Here is a 25,509-nt window from a genome sequence, read left to right as displayed (position 1 = left end):
TATTATATTAACTGAAATGAGAGTTAACTTGGTCATTGGTGCAAAGTGGGTGCTGTATCTATTCCTTGATGAAAACATGTTCACTGCAGGCACATTTCCAATTAGCGCCATGACTCAGTAGTCAGGGTGCTGACCAGACAAGTTCAACGCCTGCCTTGTTTCAAGAGTTTCACAAGGCGTACACAAGGTGACATGGAGGCCAATGCAGCACATATTCTGAAGTCAGCAATAAGGCAGGTGGCAGAAGGGAAATGTCTTCTATTTATCCTCCCTGTCGATTTTTTCTATACCTGCCTCCCTGTCCCTTCTGCGCTTTCAGAACTTGCTATTCTCTCTGTCTCCTTGTCGCTGGATGACTTTTTCTTACCCCCTCCTCTGAGTCTATGTATCTGGCTGTCTTCTCTGCCCCCCTCCTCTCCCTCTCTCCTCCTCTCAGAGTCAGCCTTTGATCTTGCCAGCTCCAGCACAGAGGTAGACAGTGATGCTGTATGGCTTTTCTCTGCCTATTAATGTCTTAACTCTTGCCCTGCCTTTTGCAGGAGGTCTACTGAGACATCATTTCCCTACAATGCATGCTCTAATGACAGGTCTGGACACTCTTAATCACATATGGTGTGTATGTGACAGTGTGGAATAAGGTAAATTCAAATAAAGAACTACGGAAGACGATAACAATTCACATGAGCTGAAATAAAGTAGTGACAGCAATTACAAATGCAGTGTCCTTATCATTGACAAACGCACCAAACTGTGAAGCCTTCTTTGTGTCCGTAGTTCACACACAGCATGTACTGGTATAATCTGAAGTGTCTGTGGCATACACAAATATGATGAAGATAACTACATCAACTTGAAAACCATTTAGAGGCACATGTAGATGGAAATCTTTCTTTTCTGATGAGATGATCATATAAGCCATTTCATCACTGTTAATGTTTTATAAGAATTTATGAAGGCAGCAGAAAAATGTGCCTTAAAATCGTACCCACGTTCTGCATCAACATGCAATCTTTAATTTATCATGGATTTTGAGTCATTATTGCTTAAAGGAAAATAGGAAGAAACAATTTTCTCTCTCGCCTCAAGAAAACAGGTACATTAAGATAAATGTCTGTGATGGATGCCTAGATTATTTACCTAGTGTCACAAACAAAACAAAATATCAGGAAAGCTTCAACCTTAAGAATGGGATCAAGTGAAAGAGTTGAAGATTCACCAAAACAGCAATGACGCTTTGCAGCCGTGAAAAGGCAACGTTGAACTTGAACCAAACAAAAACATTTAAATGTAGTGCTGCATACTAATATGCACAGTTGTACCTTAAGCATCAATATTTTCCTCATTTTTTCTTCAACTAAAAATAATCTGCTGATAATGTATTCCAATGACAAGGACATGGAAAGTCATAAGAACACATCAGCCTGGCAAGAGCAAAATGTACGCCAACAGACTCCCGAGCAGGTACACCAACACCATAAATGCAAAGTGTGAAGATGGAGTGGGGAAAGGTGATGTAATTTGTTTTATAAGCATTTTTTCCATTATCAAATGTGATCAACAATTTGAATATTCAAAGATGTTCATTTTGCTGTCATATATTGCGAAGACAAGCATCAATACACAAATATTGACTGGGAACAGTTCTTTTTGCAGTTCTGCCCAGAAAAAAATAAATCAAACAAGCAAGTTATGAGATGGTGTATGTCACAGTAAATTGTTTTAACTTAAATCTAAAATGAATAATGATCAAAACCCCACCATCTACACTTATCCGAAACATAATGGTTTGAGTCTTGCTTTAATTTTCTGGAGGAACTTTTCTATATGATTGTATTTATTCAGCAAAACCCTGCATCCCCATTTTTTAAAAATGTTAAAATGATTTTACCTTCAATGTACACTTTTAAGGTTAAGATTCCAAAGAAAACATTTGTTTAACAAAAGCAGTTAGCAGCGAGGATTTTGCAGACATGCTCAGTAATTAGGAAGACATTTCACCATAATATTCCTGCAGTTGTAATTGATCTAAACTCAACAGAGATATTTCCCCTTAATCATCACTATAAGCCACTCTTCCTCTCTTTCTTCTTTCCTCCAGTTCTCCTTCTCTGTGCTGTCTATTCATCTTACCGTTTTTTTTTCCTGAAGTGATGGCTCAATTACCATTCCTCACACTCAGGCTTTCAAAAACGGAGAAGGATTCCTTGACCAGTGAACAAAATAAAAGAGAGACTTTTAATTTACCCCTTACTACCCCTCTCTGGCTGTCATAGTTCACTCAGCTCTGAAGTGAATTGTGACACCTGTAATTTAAGAGGAATCTGGGCCAGGACTGAGCTTCAGATCGATTCAGTTAACTCAGTACTTAATGCCAGAGGAGGGTAAAAACGTCTGAATGAATGCATGAGGGAATCAATTAGTCATAAACTGTGCTTCCCATAAAAAATGATATGAACAGTGTAATATCATTGTATCGAGGTTTTATATTAAAGGATCTTATCATCTAGTTTCAACAATATGAAAAGACAGAAGTCATATTTCAATTCATCTATTTTCCACTGGCACATCTGTCTTCTGCTACCCTTCATACCTCTATCTATCCATTTTTCTCTCTCCCCCCTTAATCCTCTCTTAGCCTAAGTGCTAGCTCCCAGCCCCGAGCCTCAGGGATCCACGACTTGATTGTGTTTTGATGTTCTTGTGAAACTTACAAGTGCACTCAGGACTCAAGACCCATAACATACATTTTCAAGACCGTTCACCCAGAGGAAAAGGATGGGAAAGGAAGAGTACTTACTATTACCCCTGTCAGCAGTGTCCACACTAGAGATTATAAATGCATCACAAGTCCCTGCATTTCAGTACATTTGAAGGAAGAAGACATTTGCCTTTGTGTAAATTGACCTAGAATAAATTGTAGATTGTAGGCACTGGATCTGGTTACATTGTCAGACCCGAACAAAAGAACAAAAACAAAAAACAAAAACAAAAAACTTTTATCTGTTGTCTTTTCCTCTTGCTGGTTTTTATAAACAACACTTACTCTAAGAGTGAACATTATTCAACATGATGTTAAGTAGACAGGGTAGAGTTTTTACTTCTGTATTGTACTTTTTTTTGTTCACGTCTGTGTGTGTCAGATGCTTGTTAGGCTTTTAATGAGGCTTTTTTTTTTTATCACCCTCAAATCAATAAGTGCTTTAGGTGTTGGGAAATTCAGTATAGTGACATTTTATTTAATGAAGCAAATGAAGCAAAACTGTATCATGGACTTTTTTAAATGTCATCAAACTGTATATGTAAGTCTTTGGAACTGTAAATTAGCTGGTTTGTTCATGTTTGTGTCCTCTTATTTTGTCTTGACTTCTTTTGATACAACTCTCTGGTGAGAAACTGAATTGAACATCTGGGATATATACAGTACAACAAAGTCAACTAATTCTGCATGTAAATTGTTTCCCTGTTAACAAGTACCAAGGGATGCTAATTGTTTTGGACAATAAGAAGGTTCATGGCTGAACATTAACTGAATGTAGACCTGAAAGTCATCCATGTTTAAGAGGATCATGTTACATGTACATGTCCCTTATGTGTACAGGACACACATGAGGGACTGGTTATTGGTGTACTGACATTTTTGTCACCTAAGCGTGCTACTTTGATCACATGCACAAAGATGATCTATAAGCACCAAGGACAACATTAACAGACCTTTGTAAATTTGTCTCTAGTCTTTTGGTTAGCTTCATTTGTATTACTCTGAACTGATGCATACAAAAATTAGGAAACGTCAGCCTACGTTTTAATTTGTTTCAGCAGAAATTAATCAACAAGCAAAGGAACATGAATGTCAAAGCCTCGGGGGCACCAACATTGGCGTGTGAAAACATAAACAGACAGTCTTTTGTGTTGTTGCTGCCTTGCCACATTCATTATGCACAGCTAGTTAAAATGAATAATGCAGGTGACTAAATGGTTCTACAGAAGTAGTTCAATTATCATCATGAATAATAAATTCATTATTAAAAGGTGCTTGGAGATTTTAGTCACACATTGAGGCAGCATATAATCACCAGACTTGGCAGAATTTGGTGTTAAATAAGCTCCTTTTCAGCACAACCTACCAATCAGAAAACACACTGACTTTTGCTTTTGGTAGGAGTTTGGTAAAGTTTTTGAGTTGCACATAAAATAACATCACACTTTTTCAGCTGATGCTCTTCAGTTCTTCACAGCCTAAAAAATACAGCTCAAATGCTTAGCAGCAAATTGTAACAAAACTGAAAAAAAAATGAGTCATCAGTGTGGCTAAAACAAGCTGTGAACACAAATCACAAGTTTACACTTATTATCATTCTCCAACTGTTCCTCTACTACTAATTAAATGGTAACATAAAACTTTAATATCCTTCTTCCCCTATGTTCGCTATCTTTTCCTGGGCCATGCTACGTCCACTTGCATGTCCATCACCCATCAGCTGTAACATTAGAGTGGGGTTCAATTATTAATGGGCTTTAAGTTCCAGCTGAAGCTTTAATAGATACACTTCAGCTTTCCACATCATCCATTCATCCATTTTGCACATCAGGCCTTTTTAGTGCAGCCAGTGTCAGGGATTCTATGGAGCTTTTCCCAGCAGGCATTTGGTAAAACAGCAAAGCAAACCAGTGTCAGGCCACAGCAACATCAACACTTGACTTCCAGCTGCATCCACATAACATCACTACAGCTACATGTACTATGCATGCTCGTGGAGTGGTGAGAAGATGGATTAAAGAAAAAATCCATTGAGCTAAATTGTAACTGTTAAAAGAAACAAAGCTAAACCAATTTAAGCTGTTTTTTTTTTTGCATTACCATGTAAAACAAATCAAGTGAAATGCTTAAAAGCACTTAATGAGATAGCATAATTTTAGCCTTCATTTGCATTTTGTGCAATTAACTGATAAAGCAGACTGATTTATAATAAAGCAGTAGGATAAGGTCAAAGTCTTAGAAAAAAAAAAGTGCAAGAGACGTGTAAGAAGTATTTGTTATAATTCTAAAGTTTAACTTAATATGTTTAACAAATGGCAATCAATCTGTAAGAAACAAACCAATAAATAATATATACTTAAAGAAAAATGTATTGCCTGTGCAAAAGTGCTATTTTTAAACCAGGTTTCATTCAGGTGTGCCAATATGTCTGACACTTGTTGAATAAAATTTGAAGACAAGTTAGATTAATCATGTTAACTGAAAGGTAATGAGGTGGAAGATCTCGCGGAGATGGAGTAGCTGGCAAGAAGAAGAAAGATTCAGCCTGTAAAATGAGCTGTAACCTTTAATGCGATCAATGAGCCATGAAGCAGGATGCGAGGTGAGAAGTTGCCAAAATGTGTCTAGATATGGATAGAGGTAATGCGTGTGTGACGAGAGGGAAGTGCAAATGCTTTTTTTTAGAGCAACGAAGTAACATGAGAAAGATTTCCCAGCCAATTTACCCAAACTGTGAGGCTGTATAGGACACCATGTTGTTAGTGCTATCCTTCAAGCGTATTATCAATGGTAATGCTAGCATGCTTAATTTACTAGTTCCTGACCATGTGATATATCCAAATTTCACCCACCTTCTAAGACAAGTATATCCAAAGTGAAGGTGGTATAGCCCAATGAGAGTCATATTTGAGCTTAATTGGGTTGGCTTACACCAAACATTTATTCTGACAATATTTTTTCCATTTGATGAGTTCTTCTGTTCGGCCCGTTTCTATCAGCTGAGACTTATTCCCAAAGGGAAAGCCTATCTCTCCTCTAAAGATTTAGAGAGGGTGATATTTGTAACGATCTCGACTACACTATTGTAATTCTTCTGATATGGCTTTGGACACAAGCCCGACCAATTAATGGAACAGCCATATCTTAGATATATCGATATTACTATTTATTCATGAGTTAAATAGCATTTCATTTGTATCATTATATTACACTACCAGCTACCAGCTCTCTTTCGGGCTGCCAAGAGCCAAGTGTGGAGGGATTATATGGATTACAACAAGCATTATCACCCTCAAGCTTGTCCAGAGTGTCAAAAAAAGTGACCATCTTGTCTTAGTTAAACAGTATATTTTCCACTGTTTGATATCTGCATTTGAGGGGTCAATGCAATAAATGTATATCTATCTCTACAGATTGATCATTTATATCAAAAAGATATCTGGCGATATATATCAATATAACATTTTTTGTCTATCCATTACCCATATCCAGCCCCAAAAAATTGCATATCAGTCGAGCCCTAGTTTGGACCAGTTTTCTATCTTAGTGCTTAGTGCAACTGGTTCATAATGCAGCTGCTCCCTTCAAACAGGCAAAAAAAGGAGCCATTACCCCTGTGCTACTTTTCCTTCTCCGGCTTCCTTTACGCTACAGGATTGAAATTGAAATGTTTTTGTTTGCTTTTAAAGTGGTGACTGGACTGGCACGACCTTCCTAAAGTGAACTGCTCTATGTTCACACTCAAGCCAAAGCACTAAGGTCTACCAATCAGTTGCTCCTGGATGTGCCAAAACAATGCTCAGAACCAGGGGTGAGCAAGCTTTTGCAGTAACTGCCCCAGATTTATGGAACAGTTGCCACCCCTCTTGAATGCTTTCAGTCATTGTTGCAGACCAATCTCCTCTCTTTTATTCATTGCATGATTAGAATGTTTTAGCCAAACAGATTTTACAACAACTTTTACGAGTATTTCATGAATGGTTTTTCCCAGTAGATATAAGTATTCATTTTAATATTACTTTATGATGGATTGTTGATTAATGTTTGACCATTTTACCCCGGTAAGCCCTTTGTTCGATGAAGGTGGACAATGGTACAATGAAAAAATGAAAAAAAATGAAAAAAACCTATATATATATAAATTATTAATAACAAACAGATACAAACAACAGATACAAACAAATTGAATATAAAGTGTGACAACAACTGAAACACTCCAGTAAATTATTTGACAGATTCTAATTTCAAATTAAAATTGAGTTGGGGTTAATAACTTAAGATACATGTACTGCAGACAGCCAGTTTTGATATCAGGGACTTACACATTGTTACATTTTTGCAAATGTGTAATTAATTATAATTGCTTTGCTCCAGTCACCACTTTTACACACTGTGTACTAAAAACATCAAAAGACACTTCATCTTCGACTTAAGTGTTGATCAGAGTTGTGTGATTAGAGATTTCAAATTGTGCCAAAGCTTTTTTTTTTTTTGGAAGATGGCTGTATTAAAACCTAAAATGTCAACCTCATGGCGAGCCTTAGTGATGGAAAGGAATACTTTTGGCTGAAACAATTTGTTCTGTGCTTTCGTGGACCACTTTGTGGGAGGATCAAGCTTTCAGTGAGTTTGCTGTGCTGGCGGTCTTCATGGTCAGCAAGAGGGCAGAAGCCTGGTGCCAAATCTTTTAAAACCTCCCTTGCAGGAGTGATACACGGGTCTTACTGACTCATCTTATCACACTGGGTCTGAGCTTAATCCTCATCAGGACTTGATGCTTCAGGAGAAAGACTAAAAAAGGAGAGAACATGGAACATGAGCTGTTTTGAAAGTGTCAAAGTAGTATTTTTCATATTGACACAGCCTTTGTTGGCTTGAATTAATATATCATGCAAGCTGCTGTGTAAGCTGCCCACAAACTAAAACTTTACCACTTTGAATCACTTCTTAAATGTGTTTGAAATATCATCACAGTATTGTGTCATGGATTCATATGTCCATGTGTATATTTCTTTCCAAAAACTATCTACAGACCTGCAGTCATAAAACATTTTCCAAGGCCATGAAGCCTTTCACATCCCTTAATCACTCAGAGGATTCAACATCCCACTGGGCCTCTTTGACACAGCTTCAATGCAATTCCTACAGCACAAAGCTGGGCTTTCCTTCCCGCCACCAAGATCGATCCTATAACAACAGGTGTTCACAGGTGTTCAAATGTGCTCAGACATCGACCCAAAGCCTTCCTAAGCTTTAGAACAAAGGAAGTCAGCGCAGTGGGCAGTTAGAGAGGGAGGGTCACAGTTTATGTGATGTCCTCTAGATGTTTGATATGTCAGTGTTTCATACTAAAGATGTAGTGATTGATTACCCATAACAATCCTCTTATTTCAAGAAAGACAGATGACATACTGTTATTTACAGTAAAGAAAAACAGAGATTTTGTCACTCTGATACCAATATTGGCAATGCCTCCAACAGAGGGTAAAATTATTATCCCCCCAAAAATTGACTTTCTCGAAAACTGTTATGACCTGCAGAGCTAATCATGCTGTGCTGCAACAATCGGCATATTATGGCAGGCACTGGTAACTATTGTGGCAGCACAGATGATCTGATTGATGTATAAATCAAATTACTAATTGCAGTGCATGAAGAAAGCATAATGTTACTATACTACTTCAACTAATTAGGAATCTGTACAAACTACTTTCATGTTAAAAATCTGCAATGCAGCTGTGATTGTTCATATAAACTCTATATAGAGCAAGTAAAGTGCCAAAAAAGTCATGTTTTATGTTTAACTCTAGTGTGATTATATCACTCTGTATCAGGATTAGTATCAGGAAGAAATAACAACTTAAATAGTAATTAAGAATTCTTTGACCCATGCTGGGAACACTTTAGAATACTGTTCTGCTTATTTGAAGGCATTTATGGTGAATTCATATCCAGATAATCACAAGTTAAGTTATGACTCGTGAAAAACTAAGCCATGCTTCAATCAAAAAACTGTATGGTCAACATAGTTATAAAAACATGAATTGCTATGAATAATGTCTGCATACATATATTTAATAACTCACTTATGGCATATTCAATCAATTAATACTGTTGATTAATGTGTTAATTAACACCATGAGCCAAAGCCATGGTCTTGAACTGGGATGCCCAAATTCAATTCAGAAGCAGCGTTGGCTGTGTTTTCCTCAATTGGGAAGTTTGTCCGTTCCTGATGCTGTAGGTTTGTCAGTTCAGCGTGTTTGGGCAGTAGACCTGAATGTCAAACTAGCATAACAAGTAACCAGATTTAAGTTATATATTCCTGTAGGTATGATTACAAATAGTGTTATTTCATTTGCAAAATAAATTGTTTCCTTAATTAAAATGACCGAGATTGCAATACAATAGCTACCGTATATTAGATGAATATAATATACTGTTTTAATGATAATACTGTAACTGTTGTGTGTCCAAACTTTTGACTGGTTGTGTGTATCTTATCTGTATTGATTTATATGAAGCTATTCAGGCGACTTTATTTATGTATTTTTTGTTTGGGGGCCCATAGACAAAATGTTAATTGTAACCTTTTTCCTTTTACCTTAAATGAGACTTCTCCCTGGGGGGAAATAAAGTAGATCAATCTAACACTACATGTTTTCTAAAGGGCAGAGCTGAATGAATATTAAACTTAACATGCATATGACTTAATTTTCATATGGCCCATTTTCTCTTAGTGCTGAACTTGTTCATTGCTCACTGTTCCATTTAATAGCAATGAAGTTGTCACAGTCGTTGTAGGCTTAGTCCACTGGACTGTGGTGTTAAAGTTAGGGTTCTTCCTGCTGACTTCACAGCTTTAAAGCTGCCGTGCCTTTAGGTAGATAACGTTTAACAGCTACTTGAAAGTTCAAATCCAGAGTCTTCAAGCGCATCAATTAAAATGCATTCTCCAAGGACTAATTGCTAATGGAAAATGGCAACTGTCAGAAGTTATGATTTTATTTTGTATCTCCAAAGTAAAGTTCAAGCTCTGGAATGTATTTCGATATATTCAAAACAAAGACAAGTGAGAAGTGAGATGAACTTTGACTGGAATTGAGGAGAGTATGAAAATGTACAAACCACAGTGGAAGAGTTTGGATAAAAGAAATCCAAGCTATCCAAGCAACCTCTGACGCCACGAGAGATAAGCCAAACACTGAATAAATTATTAATATCAAGAAAAAAAGAACAAGAAACAGTTCAACTGTCCACACAACAATTCTGTACAATGTCTCAGGTTGTCAGACATGCTTTGGGATCACAGGCAACCTTAAGATGATTAAACTCTCAAGTACATGCCCTGACCATGAGCCTATAACATTTACAAAGAAATAGACACACAAAAGCCTCTTTCATAAATACACTGTATGGTGTGCGTGAGAGAATGCAAATGGATCTTTTTTCAGCCTTTTTCCAAATAAAATGTCTGTATACCATCAGGAGAGTCAATGTAGGAACACAGCAGGCAAAAGTCTGCAACATTGACCATGAGCGAGTAGGCAGGACAATGACACTGTTCATGTTTCGAAGAGTTTATCTGCATTCTAGCCTTCACTTCTCTATTTTCAGTTATGGCATTTGTAAAGATAGAAACAGTCACGATTATGGGAGTCCTACCTCTGCACTATACCCAGGTCCTCCCCCTCCACCGCTTGCCTGCCCTGAACTGAGAATTTCACGTTTAGAGAGAGTGTCCAACAGACTATCTCCCACTGGGAGGTTCATGAGTGAAAGGCAAGTCTGAGAAATTTGACATCCTGAATGTCATGAAATTATCTTGAAAATGTCAGGAGTTGGTGTGTTAAAAGGGGCTTATGTTATTCCCTCTAAAACAACAAATTAGCTTTAGAGATGTTTATGGGCATATTTTTCTCACTTTGAAAAATGTAAATGTAAACCAGACTCATACAGTAGTTGGTCAGCAAGATGGGTCCACAGCTTTGTTTTAGAACGAATCATTTTGATTCATTAAGGCCTACATCAGCAGTACTCAGAGTTCCCAGAAATGTGAAATATTTTAAAACACCTCCAGCCCATGCCTTCATTTACAACTCTTTGGTTATTTTCTATAGAGTTTGATCTATAACAAACACTTTTGGAAACAATGCAAACCCTGAATGTGCTGCTTGATTGGGTCTCATCAGTAACAACTTGTTCTTTTCCTGATTTGTTGTGACCTTAAAACAAAGGACATCGGTCTTTACTTAGTGCAGTAAACGCTACATGAACAAGTAATTACATAAACAGTGACCTCGTTGACTTTTCTTGTGGATGTTATGCTGTTTTGAAGCTTACATGCACAAGTGAATCCAGGAATTTAGATTATAAGCATATGCAGTTTATTGGCAAAGAACCAGTGCTATTTACATGCATATGTCGTGTCTAACTTATAGAAATGCACCCATCCACTTTCAGTTCCAATTTTATTCCAATAATGATTGAGATCTTCATTTCATCATATTAATGTTGGAATTTTATGTAAGGTTACACAAAGCTATAGTAAAAAAAATGTATTCAAAGAACCAACAAAATACAAATAGAGTAAAATAGAATTAAGACGTATACAAATGTTAATGTTAAATGTTATGCTGGCTTTACACATAAACAGGAAGCAGCAACGATTCTATTCAACTAAATTATTCTTTTAGTTGAATAATTTAAACTGAAACGCATCATTGTACTGTTTCTCGAATAGAACAATCCTTTCCATCTTGTCTGAATGTCTTGATGTAGATGTTGGTGGACACTTGCAGTGCAGGCTGAATGTCTTTAAAGCGAGACAGTGTAAGCCGAGAATGTTTATAATGCCAAATGATCTTTCTTGATCCAAAGCGTGGATCGGCGCAGTCAGTCCAATAACCGATATGTAAATGATGTCAATATCTGACCTGGTCAGATATATATGCAATATATTAGATTGGGTAAGTCCCATCAATTGTAGTTATACGTCATTATAAAGCATTTTCCGGATTAGTATTCTGGACCAAGATTGGGAGTGGTGCTGAAATGTTCATCATCTTATTTTTTTCTTCTTGAAACACATTTTTTAAATAAACTTTTTTTGTCACAACAACAATACACACAGCTATGTTTTTAGACAAAACTGAGGTGATATAACTTACTCTAGTAATAAATAAGATTATCATTGAGTGTTTTGCCAAAGTCAGAAGCCTTCCTCTAGAGATTATACGCTTGTGTTTGCACACCGATTTCATGCAAGTTCATGAAATTCCACACCAGAAATGATTATTCACATAATGAGCAGAGTAAGTACAAGCTACAAGCAAGCTACAAACATAATTTTACCTTTTCCTCCCATTTCACACAAATGTCTTCTGAATGATTTCCCCCCCCCCCATCTCATGCTCCCACCCATTTTTCATCTCATCATGGCCAATAAAATTCAATTATGTGTCTGCGTTTCTCAGTCTGCTTTCACAAATATCTCACTGTCTTTTCTTGGCTCTCCTCCTCCTCTGTCCTCTTGCTCTCCTTCCCCTGTCCTCACTCTTCTGCATGGCCGGTTCCATGTCAGCCCCTAATTGTGTTTTGATGTTCCTCCAGACCTGCAATTGAGCTCCATTCTCGCCAGCCAAAACAGAGCAGACATTTGTCAATGCACAGGCAGCGTGAGATTCTCCACTAACTCTCTCTCTCTCTCTCACATTCATCTTTCTATCTATCTGTCTGTATGTCTGTACGTCCATTTGTCTATTGATGCATTCATCCTAGTAGACTTGAGAGAATGCAATGGAGCACTAACATCAATGTAGGAAGAGACCAAAGACCTACTTTCCCCCTCTGGGACCAATGTCACAAGTAATCACTGTTACTTACACAACACACACACACACACACAGTGTTTGTCTGTCCTAACACTCAACTAAGCGAGGCTTGGGGAGTAAATATTTCCGTGTGCCAGCGCAAGACATAGGAAGCCTCCTCACCTCAGCACTGTGCCACCAAATCATGAAATATTCAGAGAGAGGGGGAGAGAGCTGGGAGGAGGAAAGAGAGCAAGAGAAAACGATAGAAGGAGAGAGAGAGAGAGAGAGAAAGAGAAAGAGAGAGAGAGGTCACACATAACCGAATAAGATGGACGGAGGGGGAAAAGTGCATGGCCAGGTGGCTCCGTGCTACAGCAAAAAGATCTGAGGGGAAAGAACGGGTTGTTTGTGGAGAGGAAGGGAAAGGGAAGAAAAAGGCAGAGGGGGTGTTGAGGGCTGAGTGAAGAGAGAGAATGAAACACACAGGTTGAAGAGTGTGACAGGACAGAATGAAAGGCTAAGGAGCAGCAAAGAGGCAGAGGTAGAATGTGGAGGACAAATAAAGATGTCGACTGACAGGCAGACAGAATCGGGAATAATCAGGCAGCACAATGTGCTGTGTCCAACAGCAGAGGAGACGTGTACGAGTAAATGGATTGCAGGAAATGATGCTCTAAAGCTCTTTATGGTCCCAGTCAGTCTGCAGCTGAAGAGTGATAATCCCCATCCAGGACTTAATGAGGGTTCATTCTTCCACAGGTCATTCTGCCCTGCTATCTTGAATGACTTCTCACTGGTAGAGCTGAACTTTTTATACTTCTGCTCTGCTCACTTTAATACTCATGATGATGGTTACACTATGACATTTCTCCTTTTTTATGAGACTTAAATTGTTCCTGTGATTTAGTTAAGATCAGTTTGATAGGTTTTTTTGTAAAAAAAATTGGAGAGCACTTCTGTTACAATTGAGCACATGCCAGTCAAGTTTGACAGGTTATTCTTTGTATAAAGAGTTTGGAAATGGAGTGTCTGTTACGTTTTATGTTAACCAGCAACGACCAATAGTCAAGTAGTCTTTCAGAAATGATCGACTATTGGTTGTACCCATTCAGGGTACGGCCTTCGATGCTCCAGATGAGAAACTTTTTTTTTTCAGGATTTATGGAGAAATGATAAGAGTTCAAAAGAAAACTTTTGACACAGAGGACAAACTCTGATAACCGTTGATGTATCTTGTCCTTGTTGGAGAGCACCAAAGGATTACTTTCACTGAGAGGAGGCCGGACTCTTTGGTATTTTTTTCTCATGCACAAGCAAATAAAAAACTATTTTCTGTGAAAAGTGATGTGAAGTCTTTGTCTCCATTTAAACTCTACCATATCTTGCTTGCTTGAGACGATGACAGCGAGCTGAAGAGTGAGTGTGGCTATTTAGAACAGAAACACTTCAGACATGTTTGGCAGCGAGTATTGTTGTTTTTCTAATGCTCCATGTAGACATTTAATATATGGTCTTTATTGGCAAATTACTGCAAAGCTGTCTGTAAACTATCACTTTAAATAAACGTGTATGTCTTTATTGTTGTTTTCGTCTTAAGAGCGATTTAAGAACAGCAGTGTTATCATTTTAGTTTATTTGCTTTGCTTTGTGATACCTGGAATATTTACACGTTTGTGTTCACTATCAGCCTTACTCTTCGTGCTTTAAGGTGTTAATGGAAAATTTGCTCTACATCTTCATTACAGTCGTAGTCATATTGGTGTTCAGTATGGTGTGCAGTGTCTGTATCTGGACATATTTAAGTTGTGTATTTAAAGATATTCCTTGGGAAAAGAAAAATTCTCAAGTTTGTTTTGATGGGATTGTTTTCACAAACGAAAAATGTCTTGTTACAACAACTATTTGTTTGTTTCCCTTGAGTGGCAAAAGCAATTTGAAAATGAATGTGACACAACTTTATTTTCTCACTCATTTCAAAGTAAAACCTGAATAAAGACTGCAAATAAGCAGTGCAGTGTGAGCAAAGGAAACACCCATGAAAAATGAAAATATCCATGATTTTTTTTTTTTCAGAAAGAGTTCTTATGTTTCCTTCTTTCCCTTTACAATAATAGTTGACACAAAGTCCTAAGACTTGATGACAACAGAAATGCAAACGGTATTTAAACCTTGCCACAATGTACAGCATCATCATTCATTTTTCTGGAGCTTCTGATTTCACCACCCCTGTTAAATCAACTCAGCTTTGTCATTTATCTGCACAGAGGCATACATACTGGACAAAATGAAGTTTCTTGCAGACCAGGTGCTAAAGAGAAGTGGGGTTACAGAACAACAACAACAAAACAACATATATCAAGACTGCAATGTGCAGTGCATTGTTATGTTTTGAATCTTTTTGGATTACAGATATGTGAGTTGTGAACAGGTAAATGTAAACATTGTTATAGTGCAGAGTACGAACAAATAGGAACCTGAATATGAATATTGAACATGTATGTAAAAATAAATACATGGGTAAATACAATATAAGACACCGTGATGATAATTGGCCATTGTTGTGTCAGTAGCTATTGTCCAATGTAATGCTGGTGCATGCCTGCCCCTCGGCAGTTACTGTTACTATTACATACTGCTGCTGTGACCCATTATTTCATACAGACATTACAGTATTTACAGAATCAACAACAAGCAATAGCAAAAGCTGGAAGGGCAGCTGCATCCAACCATGCCACCATCTTGGAGCAACCCAGTCCCTCCATGCTTTGACATAAATTCATGCACATTTTTTTCTTTGGCAATTAAAAGGTTCTTTCCCTGTTGGGATAGTTAATTACTTTTAATTACTAACTATTAGGTTCAGTAGCCAAATGCCCTGAAAATTCCAAACAACAGATAGAAGAGGACAAAATCAAACCAAACACAAAAATAACAATTTAACAGTTTTAGTTTTAGGAAACTGTTTGTCATTTTTAGCTCAGAGCAGTCCCTCCTCTGGTCAAGGCTGCTTCCCCAGGTTAAATTCTTATCAACCCCATAATAAATGTACTGTGGCAATAGCCTCACCAACCTTGTGGCATGCTATCAGCCATGACCTTTCCAACAGTTAACAGAAAGCAAACTCCTCACTGACGTTTCCATAAATCTTTGGATACATTTGAGAGCAGTTGGGATAGGATGTACTCAATTCAAGTTTACATTGCATATAATTCAAAATGATTAAATATAAAAGATTAATATAACAGTATTCTGACATGGCAATCTAACTTTGACAATAACACATCATCTTGATAGAATAAACTTATATGAACACATTAAAAGAAAAGAGGTAGATATTCAATATGACTTATACTATCAACCAAGCAATCAATCTTTATTTGTATAGCACTAATTCATAACAAATGTTATCTTGAGACACTTCACCAAAAGCAGGCCAAAGACTTAACTCTCTGTTATTTCATATGACAAAAGAGCAGGTAAAAAGATCTTTCTCATTGCTATATCACAAAGACCAAACATTAATCCATCATGAGCACAGCAATAAGCAACATTTAGCAAAGTTTTATGAGACAGAAAGCTTGGGCAAAACCAGGCTCATGTTACATGCAGACTTTGCTTAATTCTCAAAATTAAGGTGAATGTTTAAGAACACCAACGCACCACAACATGCATGGAAGGAAATAAAAAGGAAAGCAGTTTGGTGTAACTGTCCATGGTGCTGAAATGTAGCGTAATAGTGCTGACTGCAATGAATTGTGTGAAACGTTGAGCTGTTTCTATTACAAAGGGAAATTCTTTGTGTACTGGGTCCCCTGACTTAGATGAATGCTTGTTGGGCTTTTTATTTTACATTTAATAAATAATTGAAGAAGATTTAGAAGATAATTGTTTTTGAAAACCTATGTAAAAGTAAATGAAATGTAAAATCTCCATCCACTGTCCACTTCAACACTATCAGCCTGACAATAAATATAATATAACCATACAAACTAAAGTTTGCGTTCCTTATTAGGAGCCACATGGTTATTATGACCTGCCTAAATTCTTCAGCACTGATGTCAATGCTTCAAGCAGTTATTGAGCTATCACTCAAATAGACACTGAGTGACTGATGTGGTCCATCAGTTCAATCAGCACCTTTATCCTCCAACAGCTGAGTGGGGACTCCTGAGACCAGCAGGGTCATTATACATCGCCCAGCGGACTTCCATTAACAGCCCTGTCCTCTATTGTGTTACAGATTAAAGCTAACAGGCCGCAGTCAGTGCAGATGGAAGTGTTTGAAGCACAGATGAAACTATTTGTGTCAGGATGCTATTAATGTTGATGACATTAAATGCATCACTGTGAAAAACGTTTTTTTTTTAAACATTTTAGAATTAAACGTGTATTTTTTATGAATTGAGCAACTCTTGAGCAACAAGAGCAATGTAAATATGTACAGATTATTGTCTCATTTTGTCTAAAAAACTAACTAAAAAAGGCAATTTCTGATACACAAGAGCACGTTAATGAATATAAGTGTGTGGTTACCTCTTACCCAGCATGCCTCATATCAATTTATACCCTATTTGTCTGCCTGCTGTCCTCCCCTGACACCATAAATAGAAACTGCCCCAGACACATTACTATTCCTACAACATAATCCAATGCAGGTAGAACCCACATCACAGCACGGGAGTGATACATGAGTTTAATAATGGCCTCATATTTCCTTCCATCTCCCTTGCGTCCCCCTCCGGAATCAATAGTGGCTGATGAGCCGCGCTTTACAAGATGTAAAGTAAGGCATGAGGTGAAATATAACAAAAGAGTAAGTTAGACTTGCACGCATGGGCTCGGCTGCAAAATCCCTGGTTGAGGTATGAAAATAGATAGGATCCTCTGAATGCGCCAGAGCATCCCTCCTATCCCGAAGAGAGAGAGAGAGAGAGAGAGAGAGAGAGAGAGTGAGAGAGAGAGAGAGATGCACGCAGTGATACAGAGTGTCACAGTGAGAGATGCACAAGCTGAAAATGAGGCGGGAAGTCCAGGGTTTTCCCTTTTCTGTCCTTGCTTTTCTCTCGTTTTTGGAATTAAAACGTAAAAAAGAACAAGACTGACTTTCGACTCATTAACACATCGAGAAAGTTAGCAATTGTACATTTCTGGATCTGCAGACGTCGAACTGTACGTGTTTCAAAGATTTCTGCACAACTATTTCACCTTAAATGTATTCTTGAAGAAGTCGCCGGGTTTTTGTGCGCAATGGCTGCTCGATGATTTTGCCTGTCTGTCGGTCTCCACATGGAGGGATTCGGGGTGCTCAGCTGAAAAAAATAATTCAATAAGAAAAACAAGCTGAGAGTGACCTTCTGAGTCTGGATGCTGGGACAAAGTCAGTCACCTCTTTCATCAAAGCTCCTTACCTGTTCATCTTGAGGATCTATTTTGGAGTCTGTGCAGCGTTTTGTTCAGAGCGCTCTTGTTTCTGACTCAACTATGCGCTCCTCTGGGAAATACTGTGTGTTTTTGTTCTTGCTTGAAAGTATCCTGTCGGACCCTGGGACGTCAAACCAAGGTGTGTATACATACATTCGCGTGCAAACAACACATTCAGGGAACCTGATTTCATAAAAGCACAGTCTGCACGTGAAATAATTATGACCTATTGGGTGGATGCACCAAATGTATAAGTCTCCCAACGTTACACGATTGCACGTGCAGATGCAAAAGAGGCAACTTATTGAATTGAATTTACTTTGTCCTCATGGAGTAATTCATTTTCAGAGCACGCTAACTATCAAAACAGATATTTCCCACCAAAGAACATACACAGAATATCACAAGTAAGACCAGATAAGAGTCAAGACTTTCTTAAAGCACGCATCTTTACCTGTAAAAGCACGACAAGATTGAAATCCGTTTATATTTTAAACATATCATTCAGTAACAATATTTATGGAATGTAATGCCCATAACTTACGCAACCGTCCTTTCGAGAATAGGTGCCGTTTTGTAAATACGTTAACCAGGCTAATTGAATTACAGCTGAGCTGATTAGTTTTTGGGTTGTTTTTTTTTACACATAAAGTGGTTTGATCTCACTACTGTCAATTTCATGCCTGAATAAAATGTCAGATTGATGACTTTTGAAAACACAGGAACGCAAAAGTTAGGAGGCTATGTGAGATAGCTAAGAGATACCATCCATGGTTTCAGTATTAATGTATATTTTATCATTATTTCGCCCTAAACCTAGATTGTTTAAAAGATTCAACACTCAATGCAGTAACAACTCTGTGCAGTCTCAACTTGTAGGCAAAAAACAAGTTTGTTTGCCAAGCCAACAATTTCTCAGGAAATTGAACATGGCAGTGATAATCATGCAGTTAGTTTTCACACCTAAAAGAAGAATTTGGCTCTGAATTTGAAAAAGAACACAAACGTAAGATGCATTTGAAGTTTCAGATTGTTGTCAGAAATTGTTTAGCTCCAAGAGTCAACCAAAAGATGTCAGTGAAATGCTCACTGTTGATGTCTCCTCCTTATCAGTAATGCTGTACAAGTACATGCCATCTTTAGCATTAATTGTCATGCTGGGTTCCTTTTTTAAGTGTTTCCATACAAATGTAAAATGGCTTAATTGATCACATTTATGTTTTAGCCATAACAAGTCTTGGTTTAACCAAGACTATGAATGCATTTTGTCCTGAAAAATAGCAATGGTTTGCATTCTTTTTTTTGGCTTGATCTGTCTTAAAATGTTTGACAGTATAATTTCTATTCACTTTAGCTGAGAGCTACCAAAACACCAAAATATTCAGTCTTTCATGATCATTTGTTAGCCATCGGCCATTGTTGTCTCATAGGTCCATTCCCAGAGGTATGCTGTCTACATTATACCTGGGAATGGACACTAGAATTTTGGTGAGGCTGGTGGTTAGGGTTAAAGGATTTACAGATAATACTTTATTTACCATACAACATTGACATCTGCTACATAAATGCCTTCATTTCTTGGTCCATAACATCCTGGAGTAGCACCTGTCCATCTGTTGAGTCTCAGTTCAGTTCAACAGATGATCATAAGCTGCTGTATGGCTTCAATCTCATTTCAGCAGTATGAGCTGGAAAAAATAACCAGATTTTCTCTGGATTACTTGCATTAATGGGAATTATATGACATGAAAAAAACATTATAATTCAGTATTGTAAAAAGAAAACATTTAGCCTTTACAGGTTCTCTCCTCAAGAGGAGAAGAATACCACTTCTTAAAACACTTGTTTGTCAAATGGAGTTCAGATCAATCAATTCTGATGCGTTTCAGGTAGTCAGGAAATCTATACGCTGATTGGCTCTGCAACAGTGTTAAGCATATTTGTGTCTCAAGTTGAAATGTTTCATTTATTAAAGATTGTCTTCTGTACCTTTATCCAAATATACTCATAGAGATCAATAAATCATTGTTTGATTGGAACTATTATGTCATTGCAATAACACAGACTGTTCCTGCTGATACGTAATTTGTTAATACAGCTTGGACTACAAACGGATACCAGAGACACTTCCCATGCTGATAATTCAGACCCCTGTGTACAGAAAACATACTTCTAGACGCATCATTATAGACAGAGTTTTGCAATGAATACACATGAAAAACACATTAACATTGCTTTAAAGTGTGAAAAAAGTCATACAATGGTTTCTTCATGCTATAGCACACTAAACATGCAGGAACTGCATCATCCAAATTATGGAAGAAACTCTGACATTAGATTTCAGCTCCAAATTCTGAGTGCACAGAAATGTGGTCGCAGCTATAGGGACCACATATTGTTATATTACGTTTCAGCCTCTGGCATTCTCTGTCAACTATAGCGCCGCTTTCCAGTCACCTATTTCTGTCTCTCTGTTGGCTGTGATGAGAACATATATTCATGGTTTAAAATATATACGGATTTTGGCCCATACAGTGCCAAGAGAAGTTCTTGCAGACAGGACCAGTGGCAGACACTAAATGTATCAGAATAATTTCCCACTCCTGAAAATTAATTTCCAGTCACTTGGGCAGTGTGTAGAGTGAAATATGTATGAGAAACACCGGGCATGATGATGTTATCTCCCCTCAGTTGTACCCATAAGTCACATGGGTAAATAGATGCCATAATGTAAACGCTTCTTGACATCTTCCACTTTGCACATTTGCAGAGGTCAGTTTAATATTCCTTCCTGAATGTTTAATGGTCAGGATACACATTTTCAAAGACGGCTGGAGCCCTTTCACTAGCCAAATGTCAAAGCCTCTTTCACTTCATTTTCTGTGTATTGTGTGTGTGTGAGTGTGTGCACTCCCCACAGGATGCTTGTCTGCCTGTGGTGGTGACAGCCTTGAAGTGGAGGGAGATGCATACATAGTAAACTTTAAAAAAAATGACAATGTATATATGTTCATACATATAAGAATGAAGTATCCCTGGTATACATGTCCTCAAACTTGCCAGTTAAAGCTCTGTGAATTCACATCATGCACACCTGTGTGCATGACGTGTAGAGAAACAGCTAGAGCTCCACACGCACACACAAACACACACAGCACTGTCCTCCCCTGCTGGCTCCACCAGTTCCCATCTTGCTCCTGTAACACCTCTTCCTCCGATGGTGGGATCACCTCATTCCCCCGTTACACCTTTGTGACAATCATAGTATAGACAAGACCTTGCAGGGCCCTAAATATTGCACCGAGAACTGTAAGTGTGAATAAAACTACTTCATGCTGAAGGTTAAACTTTTCCATTTAGATCACTAAAAAGTTATCAACATGATGCGCTACATTTACTTTATTATGAAGCCCTTTAAATTTCATATTAACAAACAGAAGTCAAGTTTATCTTCAATGCTACTCACCCACATGTATTATTTGTAACCTTTAGGTTCAGTAATTTTGTTGAATTAACCTCCTTTTACATAACCCATTTGCAAATGTATAAATATTTCAAATATTGCAATGTTTACATCCTTTTTTCTTAGGTTAGGTTTTTTCTTCACTGGCTTTGCACGTACATTGCTGCAAAGAGACACAGCTCCATAGCACTACTAGAGGTCAAAAACTCCACAGGGGACCTTGGAGATAAAACAGTTTTCAACAGAGCACCGTCTTAACCTTCTAAAGAAACAAACACACAAACGCACACACATAGGTTTTTTTGGAAGTATAGGATGGATACAGATATACCAACATATCACAGGAAAACATATTTTATGAGAAGTAGCAGCCCTTACTTACTTAATGGATCATAATCATTTCTTATTTGGTACATAGAGAAATGTTTGTGGGACATAACACTCCTGCCATCATTCATCACACTGTTACATTAACAGTAACAAAAGTAGGCACAGTTTATATAGTTTTCTTCAGCAGTTATCACGTCAAGATTTGTTTGTGTTTCAATAAGCTTTGAAAGACATTTTAACTTACACAATAGATGATTTTAGGATTTGAGACTTAATTCTAATAACTACTGTTACCGTCAGTGTCACAAAGGATTGACAGTGATATTGGACAGAGATTCACAGGTAAAGATATTGCAAGAGAAACTGTTGCATTTTATTGAAAACTACATAATTTGCACCTTTTTCCAAAACGATCATTTTCTTGTTGAGGAGAGTTTAGAGGGGACAGTTGCTGATGATTATGCTTGCAGACACAATACCCAGACGAGAGTAATGTGATTTGTCCTCCTGATAAATACTCTTTTGTATGTGTGTGCAGCATGTGTATGTGTGTGTGCTCTGAATGAGAAAATATGTGGATCAAATTCAGCACAGTGGTCTCGTGTCATTTATTATTTCCATACTGCTAAGATAGTTGCGGGAGTTACAAATTTTCACTGACTACTTTGCTGTGTATGTATGTTGATGTGTGTTGTATTTGTATTTGTGCGTGCGTGATGGACACAGTCTGTGGACAAATAAGAAATGTTTTCCTGTCGTCAAACAACATGTGGAACATTGTTTGTGATCATCAAAGATTGTTTTTGTAATAACGTCAAAAATCAATATCTTTCTGTCTCTCTTGGTCCCTTGCTTTCTCTATGTCCTCCTTTTGAACAGAGGCAAGGCCGTCTTATTATAATTCAGCCCTTAATTACCAGCAGGGGATCAAGGCTAAATGAAGTCTTAGCAAATACTGAAGTGGTTCATTTAGTCTCACCAAAGTGTATCTTCTCTGGTTATCTAATTACTTCCAAAGAAAATAGGAGCAACCCCATTAATAATCCAGATTTGGCAAAATTTGCGGTGCACTGGAGTGACAGGTCGCCTGAAGATGTGACTCTTTGGTCATAATGTCGGCCACTGAAGTGGAATGTACTTTATTGATAGAGATTGTAATTAACTGGCTGTTAGGAGACAAAGGAAATTGCACATTCGTCATATCAAATTGGCCTAAGGGGCTTAGCAAGAGCCAGATAAAGGCTCCTTTTCATGCTTGAGCCGTGACCAGAGTGCAGACAGCTCAAGACTGTTACACTTGTATGAACTCATTGTGGTCATGGACACTCACAAAGGACGGAACATGCTAACATGCCCACACAAAAAGTATTATGCTGAAAACACGACACAAACTGTAATGGGTTAATATATACTGCTTCAGCTTAAGTTCTTGGTGTAACATGTAAGGGCAAATATTGAACCTCAACCAATCACAAAGGACATATGCTGAAATCCTGACAAGTCTAATCGTATTTTTGAGTCTGAATTAAAGACAGACATGTATAAGGACACAGCTTCTTAAAAATGCCAGTAGGTTTGATGTAGGCATCATTAGATCCATGCATCCAATCACGCTTCACCATCTTGTCATATACCTCAACTTCTTACTATCAGGACATGTAGTGATTTTCCCTCTGGGGTTAAGTATTTTCCTAGTAATGAGGCACCATATGTTCCCTTATGCTATTCTCTTTTTATAGATTCTGATTAAAAATACAGTAGTCGTAGGAGTGGGACTGACGTTTGGTATCATAAGTGTTCTGGTTTTGTGTTGGCAGTCTGAGTAGTATTGTTCATTAGCAGAAAACAGTCTGTGTGAAGGGCGAAAGAGGCGGAACACAATCTGCTGTGATGCCATCCTGGAACCCATCAGCGGTAAACTAACATCGATTAAGCTTCTGCTCTTGGACCATGTTCTCAACACCAAACAAATTATCAGGTCAGACTGTTGATGAAGACACACAAGGAGGAAGTATTTGACAGAAGTCCTTTCTATCTGGCTGTACAAAAACCTTCAAAAGTTCGCCATCATTCCTACTGGCTATCAAACAACGATGGCCAGGAGCTTCCGAGACTGCCTTAATGCAAACGCGATTCTTCACATCAATACACTTAGGGTGATATTTTAAGTCCTCCCCTCAACAATATCTCTGCATTTCAACTGGAGTATAGCTTGGAAAAGATCGTGTTTGGCTTGCTATGGAAATTTAAAGGTTATATTTCAGGAATTATTGTGTTTACAGAATATGAAACACCATATGTATGTTTGAAGCTCTTTAACAAGAAGGCAGACTTTTGTCTCCTGTATGAAAGAGATGCCACTTACATCTCCACCATCCAAACCTCCGCCTGGTTAATTATCACCTCACTACATATAAAGCAACTTCTAACTGCATTTGGCACTGATTTTATTATTGGAACTGGACCCAAAATGTGAGGTGTAGAATCATCCAGTATGGAAGTAATTAATGGTGACACCTGGCTGTGTGCTGTAAAGTTAAAGAATGATTTCTGTTGGCTCAAGGGGGGAATTAACACTGCTCTACTGTATGTATTGTTGCTACTGAAATGGTTTTAACATTCATGAACTGTTTATACAGTTTGTAAAAGGACTATTTTTTCTTTTACTTAACTCGTATTTTTTTGGTAAATATTATGAGTGTTATAAGTTTCCACAAACATTTGGTCTTCTCTTTATTCATCTCAGGCCTTTCTTTTGATGACATGCAGCCAAGAAAACTCCTGACCTCTGAGAAGGAGAGTACTAATCTTCCAGACTTTACCTAGACGGGGGGGCGTATCACTGTTAGTGTTGGTGTTGTCTCGGACTTTCCCTAAGAGCTGTTATTTCATAGGTGGTTGAATTTGATAAAAGCTTTGCAGCTTTGTCAGCGTCTCATTGACAGCTTGATAACTATTGTCTTCTCTCTTCCTGTTCTGTCACCTCCATTTCCCTTCTCTTTAAATTCACTGTCCAACCTCTCTCACACTCTTGCTTCCCCTTTCTGCTCTCTCCTCTCACTCTTTGTGCTTCTACTGTCATTCTTTGACTCTTTCAACTTTCCTCTTCCATTTTACATAACTTTCTCTTTCACCCTGCATTCCCTCCAGTGGTTCTGTTGGACACTACGACAGTGCTAGGAGAACTGGACTGGAAGACATATCCTGTTAATGGGGTGAGTGATATCAGCAATTCTTGAATCAGGATTATTTACTTTTGAGCATTTTTCCTTTTAGTTCCAATGGATTTACCTTTATTGAATACAGCCAGTCAAAAAGTGAACCCTTGTGTCAAAGGTTAAAGTTTCTAACGGATGAATAAAGTTATTTGAAGTTGAATCAGAGTATGTGCAGTCCTGATGACTGGCATCCAGGCTCTGACTTCACAAATACAAGGCAAGCACCAAGTACATGTAGTGAATAGCTATGCCCCCCCCCCCCCCCACCCCCCCACAAGAGAAGGTTGACTTGGGTGGGGGTGGTGCTCTTATAATGTTGAAAGAACAGTGACAGTATAGCTTAGATGAAAGGTTTCTCACCTGCCATGCAGCTAATAAGTGAATGGAGCATGGTTGGTTTTAGTACAGCAATAGAACAGTGAGCTGGATACAAGTTCTGGCGAAATAATGTTGCTTATGTGTATAACAACTTACACTTTCTTGCATCACATTAATGTTGAGTCT

The 25,509-nt window shown here is 37.9% G+C and overlaps 1 protein-coding gene across 1 annotated transcript in view; it reads left to right on the top strand.

Annotated features, from left to right (window-relative positions):
• The first annotated feature begins 17,548 nt into the window (after nucleotides 1-17,548).
• The window catches only part of LOC306821401 (ephrin type-A receptor 6-like), a 48,056-nt gene continuing 40,095 nt past the window's right edge, over nucleotides 17,549-25,509 (top strand). Inside the window, 2 exon segments of the mRNA XM_079339799.1 lie at nucleotides 17,549-18,133; nucleotides 24,938-25,002. Of these exon segments, the coding sequence (XP_079195925.1) occupies nucleotides 18,055-18,133; nucleotides 24,938-25,002 (144 nt within the window). The 5' untranslated portion in view covers nucleotides 17,549-18,054.

This window comes from Symphodus melops (genome assembly GCF_947650265.1).
Source record: "Symphodus melops genome assembly, chromosome: 3".
Lineage (NCBI taxonomy): Eukaryota > Metazoa > Chordata > Actinopteri > Labriformes > Labridae > Symphodus > Symphodus melops.
The sequence above is the reverse complement of the archived record's forward strand: the minus strand, read 5'-3'. Positions and strand labels throughout refer to the sequence as shown.